The 20,931-nt window shown below is 44.2% G+C and overlaps 1 protein-coding gene, 1 non-coding gene and 1 pseudogene across 2 annotated transcripts; 2 read left to right on the forward strand and 1 right to left on the reverse strand.

Annotated features, from left to right (window-relative positions):
- Positions 1–222: 222 nt before the first annotated feature.
- Positions 223–2,426, forward strand: LOC136539649 (protein NODULATION SIGNALING PATHWAY 1-like). The gene has a single exon (XM_066531608.1). It carries the CDS (start codon positions 408–410, stop codon positions 2,049–2,051), a length of 1,644 nt encoding a protein of 547 aa, XP_066387705.1. The 5' UTR covers positions 223–407; the 3' UTR covers positions 2,052–2,426.
- A 12,746-nt stretch (positions 2,427–15,172) lies between these two features.
- On the reverse strand, positions 15,173–19,167 carry LOC136539650 (transcription initiation factor TFIID subunit 9-like; annotated as a pseudogene).
- Positions 19,168–19,237: 70 nt separating this feature from the next.
- Positions 19,238–19,319, forward strand: TRNAS-GCU (transfer RNA serine (anticodon GCU)). The gene has a single exon. It is a non-coding gene; the product is annotated as a tRNA-Ser (tRNA).
- Positions 19,320–20,931: the final 1,612 nt, after the last annotated feature.

The raw sequence follows: 20,931 nt of genomic DNA on the forward strand, positions 1-20,931 counted from the left end.
AATGGGGACATACATGGTTTATCTAGTCATCTAGAACAGCAGTTGAGAAGCATAAGAAGTTGGAGTTGAACATTCAAATTCAGCCAATCAAGCTTGCCTTATGTTAAGCGAAGTTTGCTGAGGTCCTTTTGTTAATTACGACGAGCTCAGAATCTCGAGAGGTATTGTATGGTGTACTTCACAGAGCCATATGCCACCAAAATGTAGGGAATATGTCAGTTCCACGAGGGCAGAACCCTAAAATAACCCCACCAATGCATAAACAAGGCCACTGATCTCTGCTCCGTCCTCATTAACCTCCAATCAATTCATCAAACCCTAGATTAAGCTTCACAAATCAAAGCAAAGGCCTAACTAAGACGCAAACGCCAAGCGGATCCACTCCCACCTGTAGTTGCTTTTGGTGCATGTCCATGCACATCTCATCTTCTTGCAAGATTGCATGCATGAAGCCCATGAGCTGCCACGAGCAGGAGCACCCGGAGCTCGCCGCCACCACGACCAACAGCGGCTTCAACTGGCTTGAGGATTCCATCTCCTTCCTCACCGCGGATGTCGACATCGCCGGCGCCGGCTATGGGTGGTGGTCCAATCCCGCGGCGGCGCAGCAAGATGATATTGGCAGCGTCGTGGCGCAGACGCTCTCGCCCCCGGCGCCGCTGCTGACGACGACCAGTCCGCCCCTGGCGCACACCTCGCCAAGCATTGCGTCACCGGCCGTGTCGTCACCGTCGGAACCTTCGTTCAGGAAGCGCAAGTCCCCGGCGCACAGGGCGTCCGCCCACAGTGGCAGCAACCAGCGTCGCCGCGCGGACCAGGACAGGCCAGGTGCCGGTAGCGGCAGCGGCAGCAAGAAGGGCAGCTCCAAGGGCGGGGGAGCGGGATCCGACCGGGACACGAGGTGGGCGGAGCAGCTTCTGAACCCGTGCACGGCCGCCGTCGAGGCCGGCAACCTGTCGCGCGTGCAGCACCTGTTCTACGTGCTCGGCGAGCTCGCCTCCTTCTCCGGCGACGCCAACCACCGGCTGGCCGCGCACGGGCTGCGCGCGCTCGCCCGCAGGCTCCCCGCCGCCGTTGGCCCCGCGGCCGCAGCGACCGTGCGGGTGCCGACGTGCGAGTGCCCGACGCCGGCGTTCGCGGGCGCGGAGCTGCGGCTGTTCCGCGCGTCGCTCATCAGGTTCCACGAGGTGAGCCCGTGGTTCGCGCTCCCGAACGCGCTGGCCAACGCCGCCATCGCGCAGGCCGCGTCGCGCGGCGGCTCCGCGGAGCCCCGGCCGCTCCACGTCGTCGACCTCGGCGTCTCGCACGGCGTGCAGTGGCCGACGCTGCTGGAGTCGCTGACCCGGCTGCCCGGTGGGCGCGCGCCGCCCTCCGTCCGCCTCACCGTCGCGGGCCCCGCGGCCACTCCGCCGGCGCCCTTCTCGTCGTCGCCTCCGGGGTACGACTTCTCGCCGCACCTCCTCCGGTACGCCAAGTCCATCAACCTGCAGCTCGCCATCAGCCGCGCGGCCTCCCTGGACTCCGTGCATCATGGGTTGGCCTCCCCGCCGGGCGAGGCCCTCGTCGTGTGTCTCCAGTTCCGGCTCGGCCACGCCGGCGCCGACGAGCGGACAGAGATCCTAAGGAAGGTCCGAGGCCTCAACCCGGAGCTGGTGGTGGTCTCGGAGCTCGACGGCGGGGGCGACGGCACCGCGGCGGGCGAGTTCACGGCGAGGCTGGAGCTGCTGTGGCGGTTCCTGGAGTCGACGTCCGCGGCGTTCAAGGGGAGGGACGGGGAGGAGAGGCGCCTGCTGGAGGCCGAGGCCGGCACGTCCGTCGCGTCGGAGGCGGCGGGGGCAGGGAGGGAGGCGTGGCGGGAGCGCATGGCGGCGGCTGGGTTCGAGGAGTCCGCGTTCGGGGACGAGGCGGTGGAGTCGGCCAAGTCGCTGCTGAGGAAGTACGACGGCGGTTGGGAGATGTTGGCGTCGGGGGCGGCCGGCGCGGTGGCGCTGCGGTGGAAGGGGCAGCCGGTGTCGTTCTGCTCGCTGTGGCGGCCGGCGTGCAGTGGCTGAGCCCGTGGAGCCGGTCCACGCGTCCATGTCATGGCGGATGATCTGGGCCGTGCACCGCGAGTCGATGGTAAATTGAATTGACAGGTGATGCACCCCAGGTGGCCAGGTCCCAGGAGCTAGCAGACGAGCCTTGGACATGGTCCATGGACCATGGAACAGAGCACGCCTTCCCGTACACCGCCGGTGCAGGGAAGTGTGTTGCTCTGCTCTCATGTGTACGGTAAGCCGAGACTTTGGGCACCGGCGGTGTACGGGAAGCCACGGCGAAACCTGTGTAGGTGTAGCCTTTTTTCCCCTCCCTCCTTGTTTTCGAAGAAGAAAGCTACTGCAGCTGTCAGTGGCCATTTTTGTACAGATCGATCGATACGATTCCTTTGTTGATTTCTCTGCCCCATGCATGCGTGCTTTGCTTGATCTAATTTCGAAGTATCAGCAGCGTACCAACATGCATATACGCTCCAAGTAAACAAATGTGCTAAGCAGGTAACCGCGTGCCCCAAATCAAGAGCATGTACTTGCATTGCTTCGTGTGATCAGGGAATCGAATCAATTGGCAGCTCAATAGTTAGTTAATACAATATACTATGGGCGTGTTTGATATTGGGCTTTGGGGTGGCCCTACGTCCTCCAGCTGCAGACGGGCTTGTTTGATTCACTTGGCTCAGCTTCCGGCCCGACTCGCGGCGTGCAAAATCCCCTCTCTCCTGCACCCGGGGAAATGCCCCTAGGGTTCGTTTCTCCCGGGATCAGCTCGCTCCGTCCTCACGCAGGGCGATTTTGGGGCGACAGCAGCGGCTCGCGCGGGAACCCTGAAACTTCCGCGCGCGCTCCTCCCCGGTGAAAACTGCCATATTTATAAGCTGTCGCCCTCCCCCGCTGGCTCCTTCTCCTTCCTCTCGCTCTGTCGTCCCCATCTCTCCCTACAACGTTCGCGTTGAGTGACCGGCGGTGATGGTGCAGTGGTATGAGGCGCGCCTGTCTTCTTCCTCTCCGAGCTTGGTCTCCGTTCCCCGGTTGGGATCCGCTTGGCCGCGATGCTGCTGCGTCTCCTGCTGGGCACTGCAGAGGCGGTCGTCTTCCTCCTTCGTCTTCTCCATGTTGCGGTGGTGTGTCTGGTGTTGGTTCGGGTGGATCTACTTCGTCCCGTACCAGATCTGCTACTTCTTCACCATTGGCTCTTCTTCTTCTCCGTCTAGCGCCACTTCAACTAACCGTCAACTCCCCCGAGGTGAAATCGACCCCTATCCCCCATTAATTTGATTCCAGGGTTTCCTCTTGCCCTTGTTGGTTTCGATTTGTGTCTGTGGAATGTTAATCTTGGTCAATGATGTTGGTCTTGTTGCTAAGAATACGTTTTTGTAGTAGCTTCGCGTGTATGCTGAATTGTTAGTAGTTTGATATGGTCAATGATGAATATGTCCAATGCACAAGAGGCATTTTTTCTTATATAGCCATGCTATTTTATCTTGCTGTGAATGCTAACACTTTCATGTTGAGGCCAGCCAGGATCTACTAGAACTGAGTTATACATTTGAATGTTAAATGCATGTAGATGGATCCAACTGAACAGCGTGAGATGATGTCCTAGGCAAGCAGCTGCCATGGTTGTGGTGATGCTATCTTTTTCATCACTAGACTTAGAAGAATTAGGGCCCAACATGAGCCTATACCTTATGGTCCTAGGTCTTTAGGCCAGTAGCATAGGCTAGGAACCCTCCAAATGATATATAATAGGCTGATGATGAGTGCCTATGTTGTGTATGACCAGAGCTCCCTTTTTTTTGCTCTATGCAATCTTTTTAGAGGTAGAGACCTTGTTCCAGAAATTAGTGGGTGTTCTATTGAGGAGCAGGTTGCAATGTTCCTCCATGTGGTTGGTCACAACTAGAGGTTCAGGGTAGTTCACCAGTCCTTTAGGAGGTCTATTAAGACAGTTAGTAGAGTCTTCCACCAAGTTCTTTATGCTGTTGGTGAGCTTAGGACTAATATGATCAGACCTCCAAGCACTGCCACACATCCCAAAATCATGGGTAGCCAAAGATGGTACCCTTTTATGCAGGTACTCGTTAAACTTGCTTATATGCCTTAGGTTCAACCAATTGTTCATCTGTGGACTTATCCCCTATTTAAAACATTTATAGGACTGTGTTAGTGCCATTTTGATGGCACACATGTGTTGGCAAGGGTGCCTAGACACATGTAGTAGGCTTTTAGGGGTAGAAAGCACAACCCCACATAAAATGTGATGGCTGCTGTGGACTTTGACCTCAAGTTCACATATGTACTTGCTAGATGGGAGGGATCAGCCCATGATGCCCTCATCCTAGCTGATGCAATTGAGAGAAATGATGGGTTCATTGTACCAGAAGGTAACTAAATTCATTAGTCCATGTAGTGTTGATTCATTAGTCCATGCACTATTGTCCTTAAACAGTCACACACATTCACTGTAGTATATCTTTTGGTGCACTTGTAGGGAAGTTTTACCTTGTAGATGCTGGCTATGCTTGTCGCACTGGTTTCCTCCCTCCCTATAGAAGGGTGAGGTACCACATGTCTGAATATGGGAGCCGCAATTATCCTACCAATGCTAAGGAGTTGTTAACCCTAAGGTACTCATCCCTTAGGGTGACAATGGAGAGAGCTTTTAGTGCACTCAAGAACAGATTTCGTATACTAGACAACAAACCATTCCACACATACAAGACACAAGTGAAGCTTGTACTGCCCTATTGCATTCTCTATAATTAGATCCTTGGGTTTGACACTGATGACGTTGTCCTAGGAGAGGAGGGCTTTCTAGGGAGCCAGCCTAAGGCACATGAAACCTAGCATGTGGGAGATATATTTTCCCAGGACTCAACTGGCATGTCTAATAAGAGGGATGGCATTTACAATGCCATGTGGGCTACTAGGGGTACTGCTAGGATTTGATTCATGCTTTCCATTCATGTATGATTTTAGCTTGTAGACCCTGGATATGGAACTCATGTGGTGTACTGCTCATGTGTAATAACTAATGGACATGATTGAGACCAATCCTACTGTAATATTTATGATGTTTCTGTTATCATAGACATGATTGAGACTAACCTGCTGTAATTCTTCTATCTATTGTTCATCTTGTATCTCTTGTTCATCTTCTATCTGTTGTTGATACTTGGCTTGATGTCATGTATGGTGACCTTATTAGGATGGCTGGATTTGTGCTAGTTGTTGACATGGCTAGTGTGGCTGGTGCTGGGCTAGCTAGGGGGTGTTGCTGCACCTAAGGTGGTTGATGAGGGAGCTGATGCACTTGAGGTAGTGCCTACCTAGGGGGTGCTGCTAGTGCTAGGCCCTCCATGAGGTGGAATAACAACATCTCTGGGTTTGTCCTTAGGAGGATGTCCCAGATAGTATCTGATGGCAGTAGGACTGACAAGTGCTTCAAGGATAAGGATGTCAACTGTGTGGCAAAGGCTCTTAGGGAGTATAGTGGTGAAGCTGTCAGCCCTACTCAAGTGTACAATCACTTGAGGAAGTGGAGGCAAAAGTGGGCTAGGGTGTGCAAGTTGAAGGACCTTAGTAGTGCACTGTTTGATCATGAGACCAATGCCATAATGCTGGAACCTGATGTAGGGTCGAGATGGTGGACTAGAGAGGGTGAATAGTCCTTTCTAAAAATTAAATGCACCGGCTAACCGAAACAAATGTGGAATTAAAACTATCAGTCTAGCCAAGACTACACCCCTCTATCTAAGTTTCAAGCACCTTACAAAGATCCTAAATAGGCAACAAAGGTGCTGGGCTAGCTAGAGCTCACCTAACAATTCTAGCTTGCAAGGTCACATAAACCTATGCAACTAGTACTTTAAGCAACCAAGGGAACTCTTACACAACTAGTGATGCAAAGCGTACAAAGCCCCTAAGTTCACTAGCAATGCTCAATAACAAGGCTACACAAGCCAAATTATAGAGCTCAAATTACTTAGCTACACAAACTAAGCAATGCAACTAACAAGGCTACTCAAGCCAAATTAGTTGCGCAAGGGAGCGCCTTCTATGCTACACAAGCAAGAAGGTAACTAGCGAGCTACTCAAGCTAACTAATTACAAGAGCAACTACACAAGCACAATGTATATAAATGTAATTACAAGCTTGTGTAAGGGGAATACAAACCAACGGGAAGACAAGGATGACATGGTGATTTTTATCCTGTGGTTCACTTGGTTGACAACAAGCCAGTCACCTGTTAAGACAAGCTCCAAGGTTGCCACCGGTCCTCTTGCTAGTGGTGACCCGCAAGTCACACTCTCCCACGTGGAGTGCTTACCACAAGCTCTAGCACTTGATCCCAGCTGGACCACTTATCGCCCTTCGCATCTCGCTCTACTAGAGTTGCTCTTCGTGATCCCCAGTGGGGTGAGCACAATCTCCCCTCACAAATCCTCCTCCGAAGCATCGCATAATCTTCTCGCGTGCTTCAACGGAGTCACAAGCCACCAAGCTGTCTAGGAGGTGGCAACCTCCAAGAGTAACAAGCACCACTAGTTTACAACTCAATCACGTAGTGCCACTCGATGCAACCTCATGATGCAATCGCACTAGAATCGCTCACTCACTCGATCGGATAATCACTATCAAGCACAAGTGAGTTAGAGGGCTCCCAAGCACACCTACACAAGCCACCAAGGCTTAAGGGTGCTCAGCAACCAGCCCAAGCTCGTGCTCCACCTCTATTTATAGCCTCCAAGCCAAATAGAGCTGTTGGAGCAAAGCTGTTGGTTTCTACGAGGGAACCGGACATGACGGTGCCTGGCATCGGACATAGCGGTGCCCCTTCCAATGATCGAATTCTAATGGCTAGAAAGGCGGTGACCTCCCAAGCCAACCCCGTGAAAACCTTACTCTCGAGAAAAATAGGGCAGTGCACCGTCGTCACCATGGCAGTGACCAACCCTGCTCCCTCGCTCTCTGCCAAAAAGAGGCGGTGGCATCGAACTACACCTGGTGGTGCACCGCCCTCACCATGGTGGTGTGCACCGCCACTTCCGGTGACCACCCGGCTCCTGCTATACTTCACCAAGTCTAGGTGGGCACCACCCTAGGGGTGGCGGTGCCCTTAGGGCAACATGCTGCTCTCAGCCTCCTAGCCGGTCACCTCTATAGGGGTGGCGGTGCACGAGACAGGGGGTAGCGGTGCCCCCAGGGCAGCACCCCAAGCCCGATTTTGCCTCGACTTCTTCACCAACTTCTTTATCTTTGCAAATATGCTAACACCACCAAGTGAGCAACACCTTATGCACGTGTGTTAGCTTTTCACAAATATTTTTCTAAAGGGTTAGCACTCTTTTCACCATGCCACTTGATCCTAGCAATGATGTAAAGTTAGATCACTCGAGTGGCACTAGATGACCGATATGTAAACAAGTTTGTCCCTCTTGATAGTACGGCCATCTATCCTAAACCTGGTCATAAACTTCTCTACACAACCTTTGACCAGTGAAATGAAATGCCCTACAAATATACCTTTGCCTTGCGCATTCCATTCCATCTCCTCCAATGTTGATGCAACACATGCACCAACCAATCACAAATGATATGATCCACTTCATATCATCACATGACCATATTGGTTCATCGATCTTGACTTCACTTGCTCTTCTCCATTACTTTGGTCCATTAGTGCCAAGTCATCACTCAACTTGCCCTTCACACTTGCAACCGGTCCGTCGAGCCAAGTCTTGTCTTGATCTTCTCCACCTTAGTCACATGACTCGATGTCATTTCTCATATGCAATGAGCTCCTTCATCACATGTGTGAGCTTTGCAACATCTCTGAATCATTTTCACCTCCATGGCATATGTTGCTCACACACATGTACTTATAGACTAATTACCTGTGTGTCTCACATTAAACACAATTAGTCCACCTATGTTGTCACTCAATTACCAAAACCTAAACAAGAACCTTTCAATCTTTCCCTTTTTGATAATTGATGACAACTCTATAAAGATATGGAAATTAAGCACTTTTGGATTTATGTTGCTTGCCCAAGCAATTTTACCATGTGTAAAGATTTTGAACAAGTACCACAAATCCAAAATGGTAGTATTAGCTCCTCCTACAGATAGTGCTAGAGTGTTTGGTTTGAAGCTCGTACATATGCTATAGATTGGAATTGTGGGAGAGTAATTACTACCAATGATGCTAAGGTGTAAAGAACTAACCTTTGAAGCGTGATACCAATCAGAGTTGCACTTATAAGTTCATCCTTAGCACCATGAGTAGCTAGACAACAAAAATACTAGAAACCCCATGAGATCAACATTATAAGCAAGGTTCTAGTACCACATGTAGAAAAACAAGTCTAGCTACCATCCTATGCATGCTAGTTATCGTTTCATCATTCAAATTCTACAACTAACATACAACACACAATCATGCATATTAAATTTAAAAACTTATGTAATGCAAGCAAGCACAAGAATATGCACTTATCAAATGCAATCAAACACAAGTTCATGAGCTTGCCCCCCTACTTATGTGCTTCTCTTGTCCAAGAATTTTGATCCTTCTCAATTCCTCAATGTTGCTTCCTCTTTATCCATGTCCATGTCCAACCTCTACTTCTTTGTCTCAAACTCTCCCAAAGCTTTCATATCTTTGTACAATCTCTTCCCCTTTGTTATCAATTTCCATAAAAGGTGTGCATCTTATTGATGCAAAGATGGTTGAGGCTAGAATCTTGCATTTTTTATGAACACCACTTGTATAGCTCTTTAGACACCATGTGTAGGATCTTATGACCTTGATACCAACTATAGTGGGGCTCCTCCCCCTATGTCCAAGCATGGGTCATTCACTTGATAATCTTGAGCTCTTCTAGATGATGAAAGCATTCTTCATTTGATGATCACTTAAAGTTGAGGATCACTTGTGTAACCACCATCTTGTATGAATGATACCATGTGTAGAGATGTGATACCACGTTTATGATTGATTTGTCAATAAAAAATATTTCTTGAACATTTGCTATCTTTATGAGTACTACTTATAGGATATCACTTGTAAGTTAATCTAGACACCACTTGTGAATTCTTGATGAAATACTTGAGTCTAGATGCCACTTGAAACAATCCAAACTAGATATCCATTTGCATTATTGTCTTATGCTTGTACTCTTGTTACTTATCATGAGCTTCTAAGATGACTTGAACTAAATTGATTTGCCTTAGCTTCCAAGTCCGGTTTGAACCAATGATAAGCTTCTTCACATCTCTTACAAGGGTTATCTTGCCAATGTTGTACTTGGCACACATTTAGTACTCAAATGGAAGATCAAGACCAAGCTCAAGATGAAGATGAAGGTTAAGTTCTAATGACAATTGGAAATCATTTGGTAGAAAAAAATGAACGTAAACAAATAGAAAGAAAATGACTTAAAGAAGGTTTCATGATTACTCATCAAGTTAAGTCCATCACTTGGATCAATCAAACAAAGTCAATTCAAGTGAGTATCTAGAATGGTTCTTTAGAGAGAGGTCATTTCTCCCTAGTGTAGGGACTTGCCGCCTATGTGTAGGTAAACCAAGTGTGGTTCTTGAAAGGCTAATATGGAAGTGGTGATCCGAGGAACATTTGAGATGCTTAGTTGAAATAATCAAAAGGGTTGATTAAGAAAAGCAAGCAACATCCAAAAGTGAGTTAATCATGATATTTCAAGTAGTATTTTCACATTGATGCTCTCATACAAGCATTGATCAAGAAAAGAAGCAAGCCAACCACAATAAGATAGTGTACTTGATCATTAGTGGTTTCAATTCATATGGGTGAAGAATGTACTTTATATTGATGATTGGTCTTCACCATGCTAATAATTGGACTTCACATTGCTTTTGGAGTGATGAATTGAAATCTATGTGACTATCCTCTACTCCAACATAGCAAATGTTTCATTGTAATGTGTATGATCATTTTCACCCCTTACTAGTATACAGTTAGTGCATATAGTACATGCTTTATAGGATCATGCATGACAAATAAAATTTTAAAATTCATAGCCTACCACAATTGATTGAATGATTAGTTGAATCTAGTGGTAGTGTATGAGTTTATTCATGAGCTAGCGAACCTAAGTACTTGATTTAATTTAGATTGCTAACAAGTAACACACGTGCACAAGGTGTTGGCTTTTCACAAATATTTTTCCAAAGGGTTAGCACTCTTTTTACCATGCCACTCGATCCTAGCAACGATGCAAAGTTAGATCACTCGAGTGGCACTAGATGACCGATATGCAAACAAGTTTACCCCTCTTAATAGTACGGCCATCTATCCTAAACCCGGTCATAAACTTCTCTACACAACCTTTGACCGGTGAAATGAAATGCCCTACAAATATACTTTTGCCTTGCACATTTCACTCCATCTCCTCTAATGTTGATGCAACATATGCACCAATCAATCACAAATGATATGATCCACTTTATATCATCACATGACTGTATTGGTTCATTGATCTTAACTTCACTTGCTCTTCTCTGTTGCTTTGGTCCATCGGTGCCAAGTCATCACTCAACTTGGCCTTCATATTTGCAACCGGTCCGTCGAGCCAAGTCTTGTCTTGATCTTCTCCACCTTAGTCACATGACTCAATGTCATGTCTCGTATGCAATGAGATCCTTCATCACATGTGTGAGCTTTGCAACATCTTCGAACCATTTTTATCTCCATGGCATATGTTGCTCACACACATGTACCTATGGACTAATTACCTATGTGTCTCACATTAAACACAATTAGTCCACCTAGGTTGTCACTCAATTACTAAAACTAAACAAGGACCTTTCACCTGAGCACTACCTAGGCCATTGCAAGGTAGAAACTGAGTCATGCACACTTGTAGTCACTATTTCTCTTCTTCCTTGTTTATTTAATCCAATACATTGACTGTAGGACCACCCTAAGGATGCTGAGTTCCTCAACACACCTATCAGGTTCTACACTGAGATGGAGACCATTTTTGGTAGTGCTATGGCCACTAGTAGGTATGCCCTAGGGTCTAGTGAGCCACTTGGGGTGAACCAAGCTAATAGTGTGGTTGCTAAGATAGAGGGCCATGGCTTCACTAGTGCTGCTGATGTCAAATATAACACTGAGGTTGGTGAGGGCAGCAAGGAAACTGACCTTCTCACTTCCACTATTGGGGCAAAGAGGAAAAGGGCAAACTTCAGTGAGGATGAGATGCTTATGATAACTAACATGACTGATGCTGTCAACAATGTGGCAAATGCATTTAGAGAGACTAGGCCTGCACATGTAGATCCTGCCCTCTATCTTGCAGTCATGGAGATGTAGGGCTTCAATGAAGCTCTCATTGTTGCCTACACTTACATGTTGGACAACAAGGCCTTAGGCAGGGGCTTTGTGAACATGGTGGACAGCCATAGGGATATTTAGATGAGGAACTACCTAACTAGAACTACTACATGTAGGCCAGTCCATGTAGGATAGCAAGGCATAGAGGGGGATGATAGTTGAGATGTATAGTTCCTCCACCTCCCTCAACCACTTTCTTCTCTTTTGGGTTCCATTTTGGTGTAGCTCCTATGCAGGTAGATGGCTAACCAGCACTTGTCCTTTTAGGTTTGCTTGGTTGGAGGGTGGCTAACTATATCTGACCAAGTGTTACTTGGTAGTGGTATTTGTGCCTACTTGTTGTGGGCTAAACTTTTATTTGGAGACAAACTTGGTGTATTAACTAGTAACCTCTGTTGGTTACTGTTATTGCTAGTTTCTTTGTCACTTTATATTGCTATGGTTCTTTATGTTCTTGCTGCATTGAGAGGACGGTATTACATTGTGTTGTTCATGAGGATTGTATTACATTGTGCTATTCATGGGGTGCCATTGATCCCGTGGGACACATCCATTCCCAAGCAACATCATACTCATACCATGCTGATGGTAGTGAATGGATGTGTCCATGGATTTCATGGCCTTCATGGTCTTGGGATTGCACTTGTTTCAAACTTTACTTCATGCTTTCATCTATTTCTGTCATTTCTTGGATTTGTTGGCTATGTTTCCATGAGTTGGTGCCTAATGTGGGTTCTGATCTGGCCTATGATGCAAACTGTGAACAAATATATGAGGTGCTACACAACTGTATGTTGTTCTTGTTTTTCATGGCATTTGGTTGCTGGTTTTCATGGCTATCATCAAATCTATCTGAACCATGCATCCATTCTCTAGCAACACCAATAGGCTGATGGCAGAGAATTGATGGCTAGATGGGTTCCATGGCAGCCTTGATGTTGGGTTCCTACTTTGCAGTCTCAAACTTGTTGTTTTTCTGGAGTTATTTGGTACATGTGCAGCCACCTGTGATGACTACTTACATGGATTGTAGCACCAAATTCTATAGCTGAGGCCACACTTTTATCTAGCCTGTGATGTCAACATTTTGAGTTGATCAAGATGAACACCTCATCAGTGTGGCATTTAGGATCATGGGTTGTTTCTTCTCTCAATCCCAAGATCTTCAATGCCACACTCATGGCTTGCTTTTGCAATTGACTGAGGCTAATTCAATTTTTGATTTTACAGCAAATGGTCCCTTGCTATGTGGTTTTCATTGGGAAGAAACCTGGGATTTACAAAACTTGGCATGAGTGCAATGAACAAGTTCTTGGGTTCTCTAATGCTAGGTTTTTGAAGTACAAGAATTATGAAGAGGTAGTGAGAGATTTCAATGCATCTCTAGGAGCAGCAACTCCCCTCCCCTCCCAGCTGCTCCCAGATGACTGTTGTCAATGCATTCCTGCTGTTGATGGTAAGACTGGTGTTGGAAGAATGTGCTTATATTGGCTCTTTGTGTGATGTTGTTCGCTCTTTGGCAGAAGCTAAACAAGTCTCCTTTGTGTAATTGCAATGTGTAGACCAATGATGACAACAACCTAAGCATGATTACCTGCCTTCATGTTTTTCTTCTCTGTCTAATGAACCCATGTCTTATTTGGTTATGCTTTTGGACAAGTGTTGTATGTACTGAACTCATATTTGTGCTGTTGATCTCTCTGTAAGATTATTTTTAATTATCTGGAGGTAGCTATGATTAATTAATGCATGACAACAATACTTAGTCTGAGGCCAATATGATTAATTCACATTGCTGTTGTTGTAACTTCTTGTTTGATCAATTTGCATGCTTATGAAACTACCTGTTATCTGCTCTTGTTCTCTCTATCCTGCTGATTCTGGTATTTGGCCTATGCCTAGCCGGACCCAAATCAAACACCATCTCCAACCGGTAGTTGGAGGTAGTTGGTGTTGGGCCGGGCTGGCTAGAAGAAATCAAACACAGCCTCTCCTGGGCCTGTCTCCTTAGCTACAGCAAATCAAACACGCCCTTGTGTCTGCTCTGGACCAAGCCATGGCTGGCCTGGGGCTGGCCGACGGGCCAAGCCACCCCTACGCTCCATATCAAACACGCCTTATAAAACATCTCACTGCAGTGCCACAGTTAGGAATCTCACGTGTTATACTTGGAGATGAAAACACTGGGTGTAGAGAACTAGCGACTAGTGAGATTCAACATCAATCAGATCAAATATGATTTGTTTTGAATATACAAAATCTGCCAACTTAACATATACTACCTCCGTCCCCAAAAGATGTAATTCTAGGTTTGATTTAAGTCAAATTATCTTAAATTTAATCAAAATTTAAAGAAAATAGCATAAGCATTTATAACTCTGAATAAGTGTACTATGAAAATTTATTTCATAACTTAAGATGGTTTGACTTAACATTGTACTGCAATTTCATATTTTTTTTGGGAAAAAACTCTAATACCACTTAAAACTTGATCAGTAGAGGGTATGTTAATGCATACTCAAATTACTCAAATTACACGCAAGACTAGGATGTAAAACTTGCATTCAAAGTGCCTCTATGATGATATTTTCTTTAGCAAATGACAACATATTATAAGAAAAATTAAGAGTCAAATATTCATGAGTTTCCCTGATCAAAACACGTTATCAATTCAGGATGAGGGCAACTCAATATTCGATTGCGGGTGCAAAGTAGCTGAAGTTTCCATTGCAATGTAGATGTGCCAGTACTCAAGTAGTCTAGCAGGAGTACTTGGGTCATATTTAGACCCTATGAGCTAATAGTTACTAGCTGCTAAAATTAGCTCCAGTGGACGCAAACACCTCAGCCAATAACCAAATCAATAGCTCAAAATGATCTATTTAGCTAATAAAAAATATTAGCTGGCTCTTAATTGCGAAGTACTACTAATAAAAAATCATTAGCCAGCTCTTAATAATTATAAATTATTACTAATTATTAGCTGGAGGATCAAACAAGTTTCAGCTAATAGCCTCGCTAGTAAAAGGTAATTAGCTGGCTTCTTTAAGCACAGCTAACAATTAGCTGCTAGTAAAAAGTACTCCATTCCAAATTATAAGAAATGTCTTATACTTATAATTTGGAATAGAGGTAGTAATTAGCTGGCTTCTTTTAGCTAGCAGTTAACAATTTGCTGCTAGTAATAGAAGCTAACTAATTACCGCCTAATTTGGAATGGAGGGAGTAATTAGCTGGCTTCTTTTAGCTAGCAGCTAACAATTAGCCGCCAGTAAAAAGTAATTATTAGGTGGCTTGTTTTAGGTAGCAGCTAACAATTAGCTGCTAGTAAAAAGTAATTAGCTGGTTTCTTTTAGCTAGCAGCTAACAATTAGCTGCCTGGATCTAACAGGCTCTTGATAGGTCTAGTAGAGGACGTGTTTTTTTTCCAATCTCGGTCCAGTACAGGACGTTGGGTAGACGTGAGCATCGACTCCATGCCTCATCTCACGGCCACTCGCCAGGGTGGGAACAAAAGCTATGAAGGGGTGGAAGAGTCGGCACTATGTTTTTCATGTTCTTTTTAGTTCAATGTTTTAATTGTTTCAATCCTGCTCGTGGATAAAAATCACAATTTGGTGCCATCATAACTAATACTAAAAATTATACGACATTTTGGCTTTTCTCGATATATAGTTTTTGCTGTGCACTTAGATACATAGCATAACCAATATATCTAGAAAAGCCAAAACGTCTTATAATTTGGAACGGATGAAGTAACTTGCAATACTGATAAAGCAATTTTTGCCCTCTTGAGATGAATGCTAATTTTACTAAGAACATGCAGACCCAGATACCATTGTAGCAGTGAGCAAGAACAAAATACACTACTAGCACAGTTGCTTTCCTTCCCTAAAGCAACGTTCTTGCAGGCAGAAACTTATGCTGCTGCTGTACTGCACATCTCGTGGTTAAATAGGTGGGTGGTAGTCAATAAGATCATACCAATACAACACTAATCTCTTCAAAACATGATTCTTCAGACTAGTGGTTGTGGAAAAGGATACTAGTCTAACCGACGACGATGAATGGTTAGCCCATGTTCAGCTGATCAATGGTCATCCGGGGACGCTTTGCAGCAGCAGCTGCCACAGCATTGAGTTGGAATGAAACCCTCTGACCATGCTGGGGAGTGTGCTGTTGCTCGTTATTTCTCTGATCCTGCGAGAAGGTTGGATTAGAATTTGCTGGGTTTGGCGTCAGACTTGGGTTGGATTCTTCATTCTCATCCTCTGTTTCCTCAAATTGAGGTGGCGGCTTCAACGGAGGTAGGGAATTGGTAGTTCTGGGCCAACAGTGTATCCTGCTCAGGTGGGAGGGGAATTGAGCCAGGAGGAGCAATTGATTTGGGCAGAGGTATTCTGGTCCGGCTCCGGGCCAGCTCAAGGAGAACCTACCAAGAAGAGGAAATAACTTGTTAGCCTAAAACACTGCTATGCACACGTTCTCTACAGAGAAGATTGGATCAACTTTTCAAGAATCCAATGAAATAACAAGAGCTTCCTACTAACCCCTAGATTCAAAATGTTAAGTAGCCCATAACCAGATAAGACACACCAAAACATGAGTTCCAGTGTTTCACCACAACTCTCATACACTTTTAGTTGTGCTAAGAAGACAACATCCAACAACTATATTTATAAATGGCTTTCTTTGCAGTAGGGAGTCTAGGAACATAAAAAGGCAATATGAGATCCCTGTAGACTAAGCATGATCTATCAGCATCACATCTTCTTATTTCAAGGTGAATGCACATACTTAATACCATAACAAGCTTGAACAACTAACATACTGTGGCATTGGGATTCTCATCTCAAGACAAAGAGGTAATGAATGACTTGTGAATTGTGGTAGCCCACTTGGAAAATCTGAAGATCCAACTAACGTACTCTTTCTAGTGGGATGATTTGAAGATGCCTAACAATGACTTGATTTTCTAGTCCAAGTAGAAGTTCTTTATAAAAATATAAAAGTTCTGTAGTCATGTTGGTCAAATTTGATGGCAAAAAGATGGTTTTGGTTGCTGGGTTCAGCTGTTGGTTGATGTTTTCTACTTTTCTTTCTTTGCATCTGACGAGAACTCTTCCAAATATAGAGACTATTCCCTAAAGGTCAAAGTTGTCTCTAACAGAAAGAGTCTTGCAATCCACCATGAATAAAAGAGCAAATTTAGAGATTGTTCACTAAAAGGTCAAGTTGTCACTGTATAATCCATCACAAGAAAAAGTGATATTGGAGATCAATATGATCTACTAATGAAACACAAGCAAAGAGTACTATCTGTTGTATTATATTAAATAACCTCAGAAAATTATAATAAAAAAATAAAATGTTTTTTGAAACAAAGCTTCACAAGCCAAATCTAAATATACAGCCAAAATTTAAATTGTTGGCTACAAACATCTTGAAACAGTGCTTTGTGACTGGAAAGATTATTCATTATGAGCTAAGCAAGAAAGATATAAATTTACTCTTTTCAAATGTTAATTGGTACTTCCCAAGCTTCCTTAGGTAAGCAATGTATCATTTTCTGGGCGAGCAATTACATATTATAATTTTTTTGTGCAGAGTCCAAGGGATCAACTGAGATCATGTTACTTGTATTTAGTAATACCACATTTAAAGAAACCTCTTATCAACATATTAAGGATGTCTCTCATAAGGCAACAAATATCCTTAGTGATGCCGCTGATGCCTCATAACAAGCAAGGAGAAATCAATTGTGTTGGAACATTGTAATCTTCCAGAAATGCATCTTAAAACTCAATGCTAGGTGTAGTCAGAAGCACCCAAACACTTTTTTCATATCCATAACACCACTTTATCACTGAATGGTCAGATAGAACACTTGATTATGTGGTTCTGCTCAAAGGTCGGTCCGTACTTCGTATGAACTTGTCAACAGATCAAATATTATAGCAGATCTAATAGGAATTGGTGAGTCAGTGTGTTTTCATCAAAGAATCTGGACAAAAAGTACCAATAGCCTTGTCATAGGTAGATGCATACAATGAAGATTTTGACACACAAGAAACAAATACGATGCAGAAGTACAAATGCAACCAAAGGAGAAAGCAAATTAGTCCAGTGCAGTTCTAGTATTCTGTCAAGTACTAGTCTTTGATGGCGTTTAAGAATGTGGAGGAATCATTAAAAGATAGATGATTTAAATTTAGCTATAAATTATGGTCTTCCTGTATCAAGGTGCAATGCAACAAACACAGTGTTATGCTACAGAGAGTTCACCTTTGATTAAGAACAGAGGGAAATATGAAATAAAAACAAAACACAATACCCTAATGCAACAGAGAATTCAATCCTACAAGTATCAATCGGGCATCATCTACATATAATCATCTATAACTTCAAAATGCAACTGGGTGGGTACCTTCAAAATTTATTAGGTATAGGCAATCCATCTTAAGCTGAACCATTTAAAGCTTATGTAGCAAGGGATGCAATAGCTGTAATTTTCCCATTTGAAAGGCAGTTACATTTCGAATGGGACAATCTTCACCCTATATCTGTACTTTGTCGGTGATGCAATGAGATTTTAAACTTTCCAAAAAAAAAGAAAGGTTGTTCCTAGACATTATGATCCTAGTGTAAGGCCAAAGTTTTATTAATAGTTAAAATTGTTATAGACATGTAGTAGGAAGTAAAAAGATCACCATATTCTGCAAGGCAGCACAGGGATGACAAATACCATTTTAGAATAGATGAAGATGCAGCTTTAGAAACTTCATTACCTCATTTGTAGAAGAATTTATTACAACACATGAATTTTTGTACTAGTAGTTTAGAATTCTGAATCGTCTCTTACCGGTTATGTTTTGGATTATGATGTTATCGTCTCCGATCTATGTGGCTTTTAGGATTGAACCTCTTTCTGAACAGATCTGAACCTATGCTGTAAGTCGACATTTCCATCTCTCTTTCAATGGAATTGAGCGGGGACGAGTTAACAAATTTAAAAGACATAATTTCACCGAGACTACATAGAATAGATACTACTTCAAGACTAGAGAGATGCCAGGAAAACTCTTATGAGTATTATAAAAAAACAATGGAAGAAATCCCAAGTTCTCGGCCAACAAATCCAGCAAAACCAAAACTAATTCAAAATCAAGTTTCAACTACACGGGCAACACAATAACTAGGGTTGGTGGATTCGACCGTGTAACACCAGCCGACGGAGAAAACAACGATTTTGGCGGGATATAAGAAAATAATTATAGAAGCCAACTCATTTGCCGAAATTGAAGAACAAAAAGGTAGGATTTTGGGTGGGATTGGTACCTCGCGCGGCGGCGGCTGGGAGAAGGAGAAATTGACCTTGGCCTGGATGGCGAGGCGCACGTCGTCGGCGTCGATCTGAGCGTTCCCGGCGTGGTCGGCGTAGACCTGGGCGTCCCCGAGCACGTCTCCGACGTATCGGTAGGCCAGGTCCAGGAACTGGTGCACGACGCGGGGCTCGTACTCGCCCTCGCCGAGACCCATCGAGCGCAGGAGCTCCCGCACCACCCGCGCGTCCCGGGGCTCGTCAGCGACAGGAGGCCCCCTGCGACTGCGGCAGCGGCGGCCGACGGTGCCGATGGACGCGCGCCGCCGGCGTCCATGGTTGGAGCGCGGTTGTGCTTGGTGGCCCTGGTTGGGTTTCGCCGTTTCGGCCTTCCGGGAGTGTGGCGTCACCGTGTCAGGGGCTCAGCGCAACCTGGTTCTGGACTCGGAGATGGTTTGGAAATACTCAAGTTTGAAATTTTATTGTCATCATTACCAAGTGACGCTTTGGCCGAGTGGTTAAGGCGTGTGCCTGCTAAGTACATGGGGTTTCCCCGCGAGAGTTCGAATCTCTCAGGCGTCGCATTTTTTTTATTATTTCATATGCTAATTTAGCACTCCCATTTTTCTTTCCTTTTCTTTTTATTTATTTCATCTGCTAATTCAGAACTTCCATTTACCTTTTGTTTTTATCATATTTCTTTTGGATTTTGTGAATTAATTGAATCACCATCGTTCTGAAGCCATCTTTTATGATTTGTACAAGACTCCGACGATCAGTTGGCAGCCATTTGCTGCTGGTTCCTGTGTTCGTGGTTCATAGATGTCGCATTTTTATTATTTCGTATGCTAATTTATCACTCCTGTTTCTCTTTTCCTTTTTATTGATTTATCTAGTAATTTAGAACTTCCATTTACCTTTTGTTTCTTTATCTTATTTCTTTTGGGTTAAGAATTAATTGAATCACCATGGTTCTAAAGCTATCTTTATGGTTTGTGCACGACTCCTCCGATCCGTCTGGGAGCCATATGCTGCTGGTTACTATGTGTGCGTGTGTCGATAGAAGTGAATGTATGCTAATGTTTATGAGCGTATGCGTCTATATCGAGTCTTGAAAAAAAGACAAATAATCTTTGGTGATGTTTAGTTGCACTTCATTTTGCAAAAATTTTCAAGATTCTCCATCACATCGAATCTTTGGACGCATGCATGAAGCATTAAATATAAATAAAAAATAAAACTAATTATACAGTTTAGACGAAATTCACGAGACGAATCCTTTAAGCCTAATTAGACTATGATTGGACACTAATTGTCAAATAACAACGAAAGTGCTACAGTACCATTTTCCAAGAATTTTCAAAAACTAAACAAGGCCTTTGTTTGGGATACGCACAACTTGAAGCCAGGGGACTTTTGCCTTTGTTTTGGGCACAAGGAGGGACAAGACAGATTCATTTCGGTGTTTCAATAGAATGATTCTATCTCTTTTTTTTTTTTGTTAAAGGGGTGAGATTAGACATCTGTTCAGTGGGACTGAATGTCATCGTGACGAGGACATCACTTCTTAGGATGGGCCCATTAATCCTCCAATTGCTATGCAAGGATCAATGGTTAGAGCTCGAATGCAACAATTAAATTTAGAGTGAGCTCGTTCTTAAGCTGTCTTTTTCATTTTTAAGAATAAATTGCTACCTAATGATGTTATCATTCTTAGGAATATTGTAGAGGATCACGAAGTACTTGGAGAGAGTTGTGGAGGCTGAGGAGAGCAACAAGGATGTCCAAGTTAAGCAAGAGACCAGTCCAACTCGAGTTCGAGTTTGACTTAGCCTCTAGGAGCAGCTTGTAGTAAAACGGACGCTCACGATGCACGCAGACTCTGTTTTGAGGATCCACCTATGCATGGAAAGATACTTTCATAAATTAACCGATGGCGTTGGTTTGACATCAAAATTCCATCGGAGTCAATGGGAATCGCAAAACAAGTCACATCCAGAATCTGTCAGGGTGTTGTGCCACCGTCTTTTAGTCTACTTAGGCATGTATCGTCTTAGAGCCCATTAGGAGACGCATCCAGTTGGTATGCCCACCCCCAAAAACTTTATATTGAGTTTTCATGGCCAAACACTTCCATCAATCAATAAATCTAAATGTACAAAAAATTCATATATCTTAAAAACCTAAAGTACTT

Source organism: Miscanthus floridulus, chromosome 2 (assembly GCF_019320115.1).
Source record: "Miscanthus floridulus cultivar M001 chromosome 2, ASM1932011v1, whole genome shotgun sequence".
NCBI lineage: Eukaryota > Viridiplantae > Streptophyta > Magnoliopsida > Poales > Poaceae > Miscanthus > Miscanthus floridulus.

Excerpts from the sequence above, each read along its gene's own strand:
- LOC136539649 (XM_066531608.1), top strand. The coding sequence starts at position 408 with ATGTCCATGCACATCTCATCTTCTTGCAAGATTGCATGCATGAAGCCC.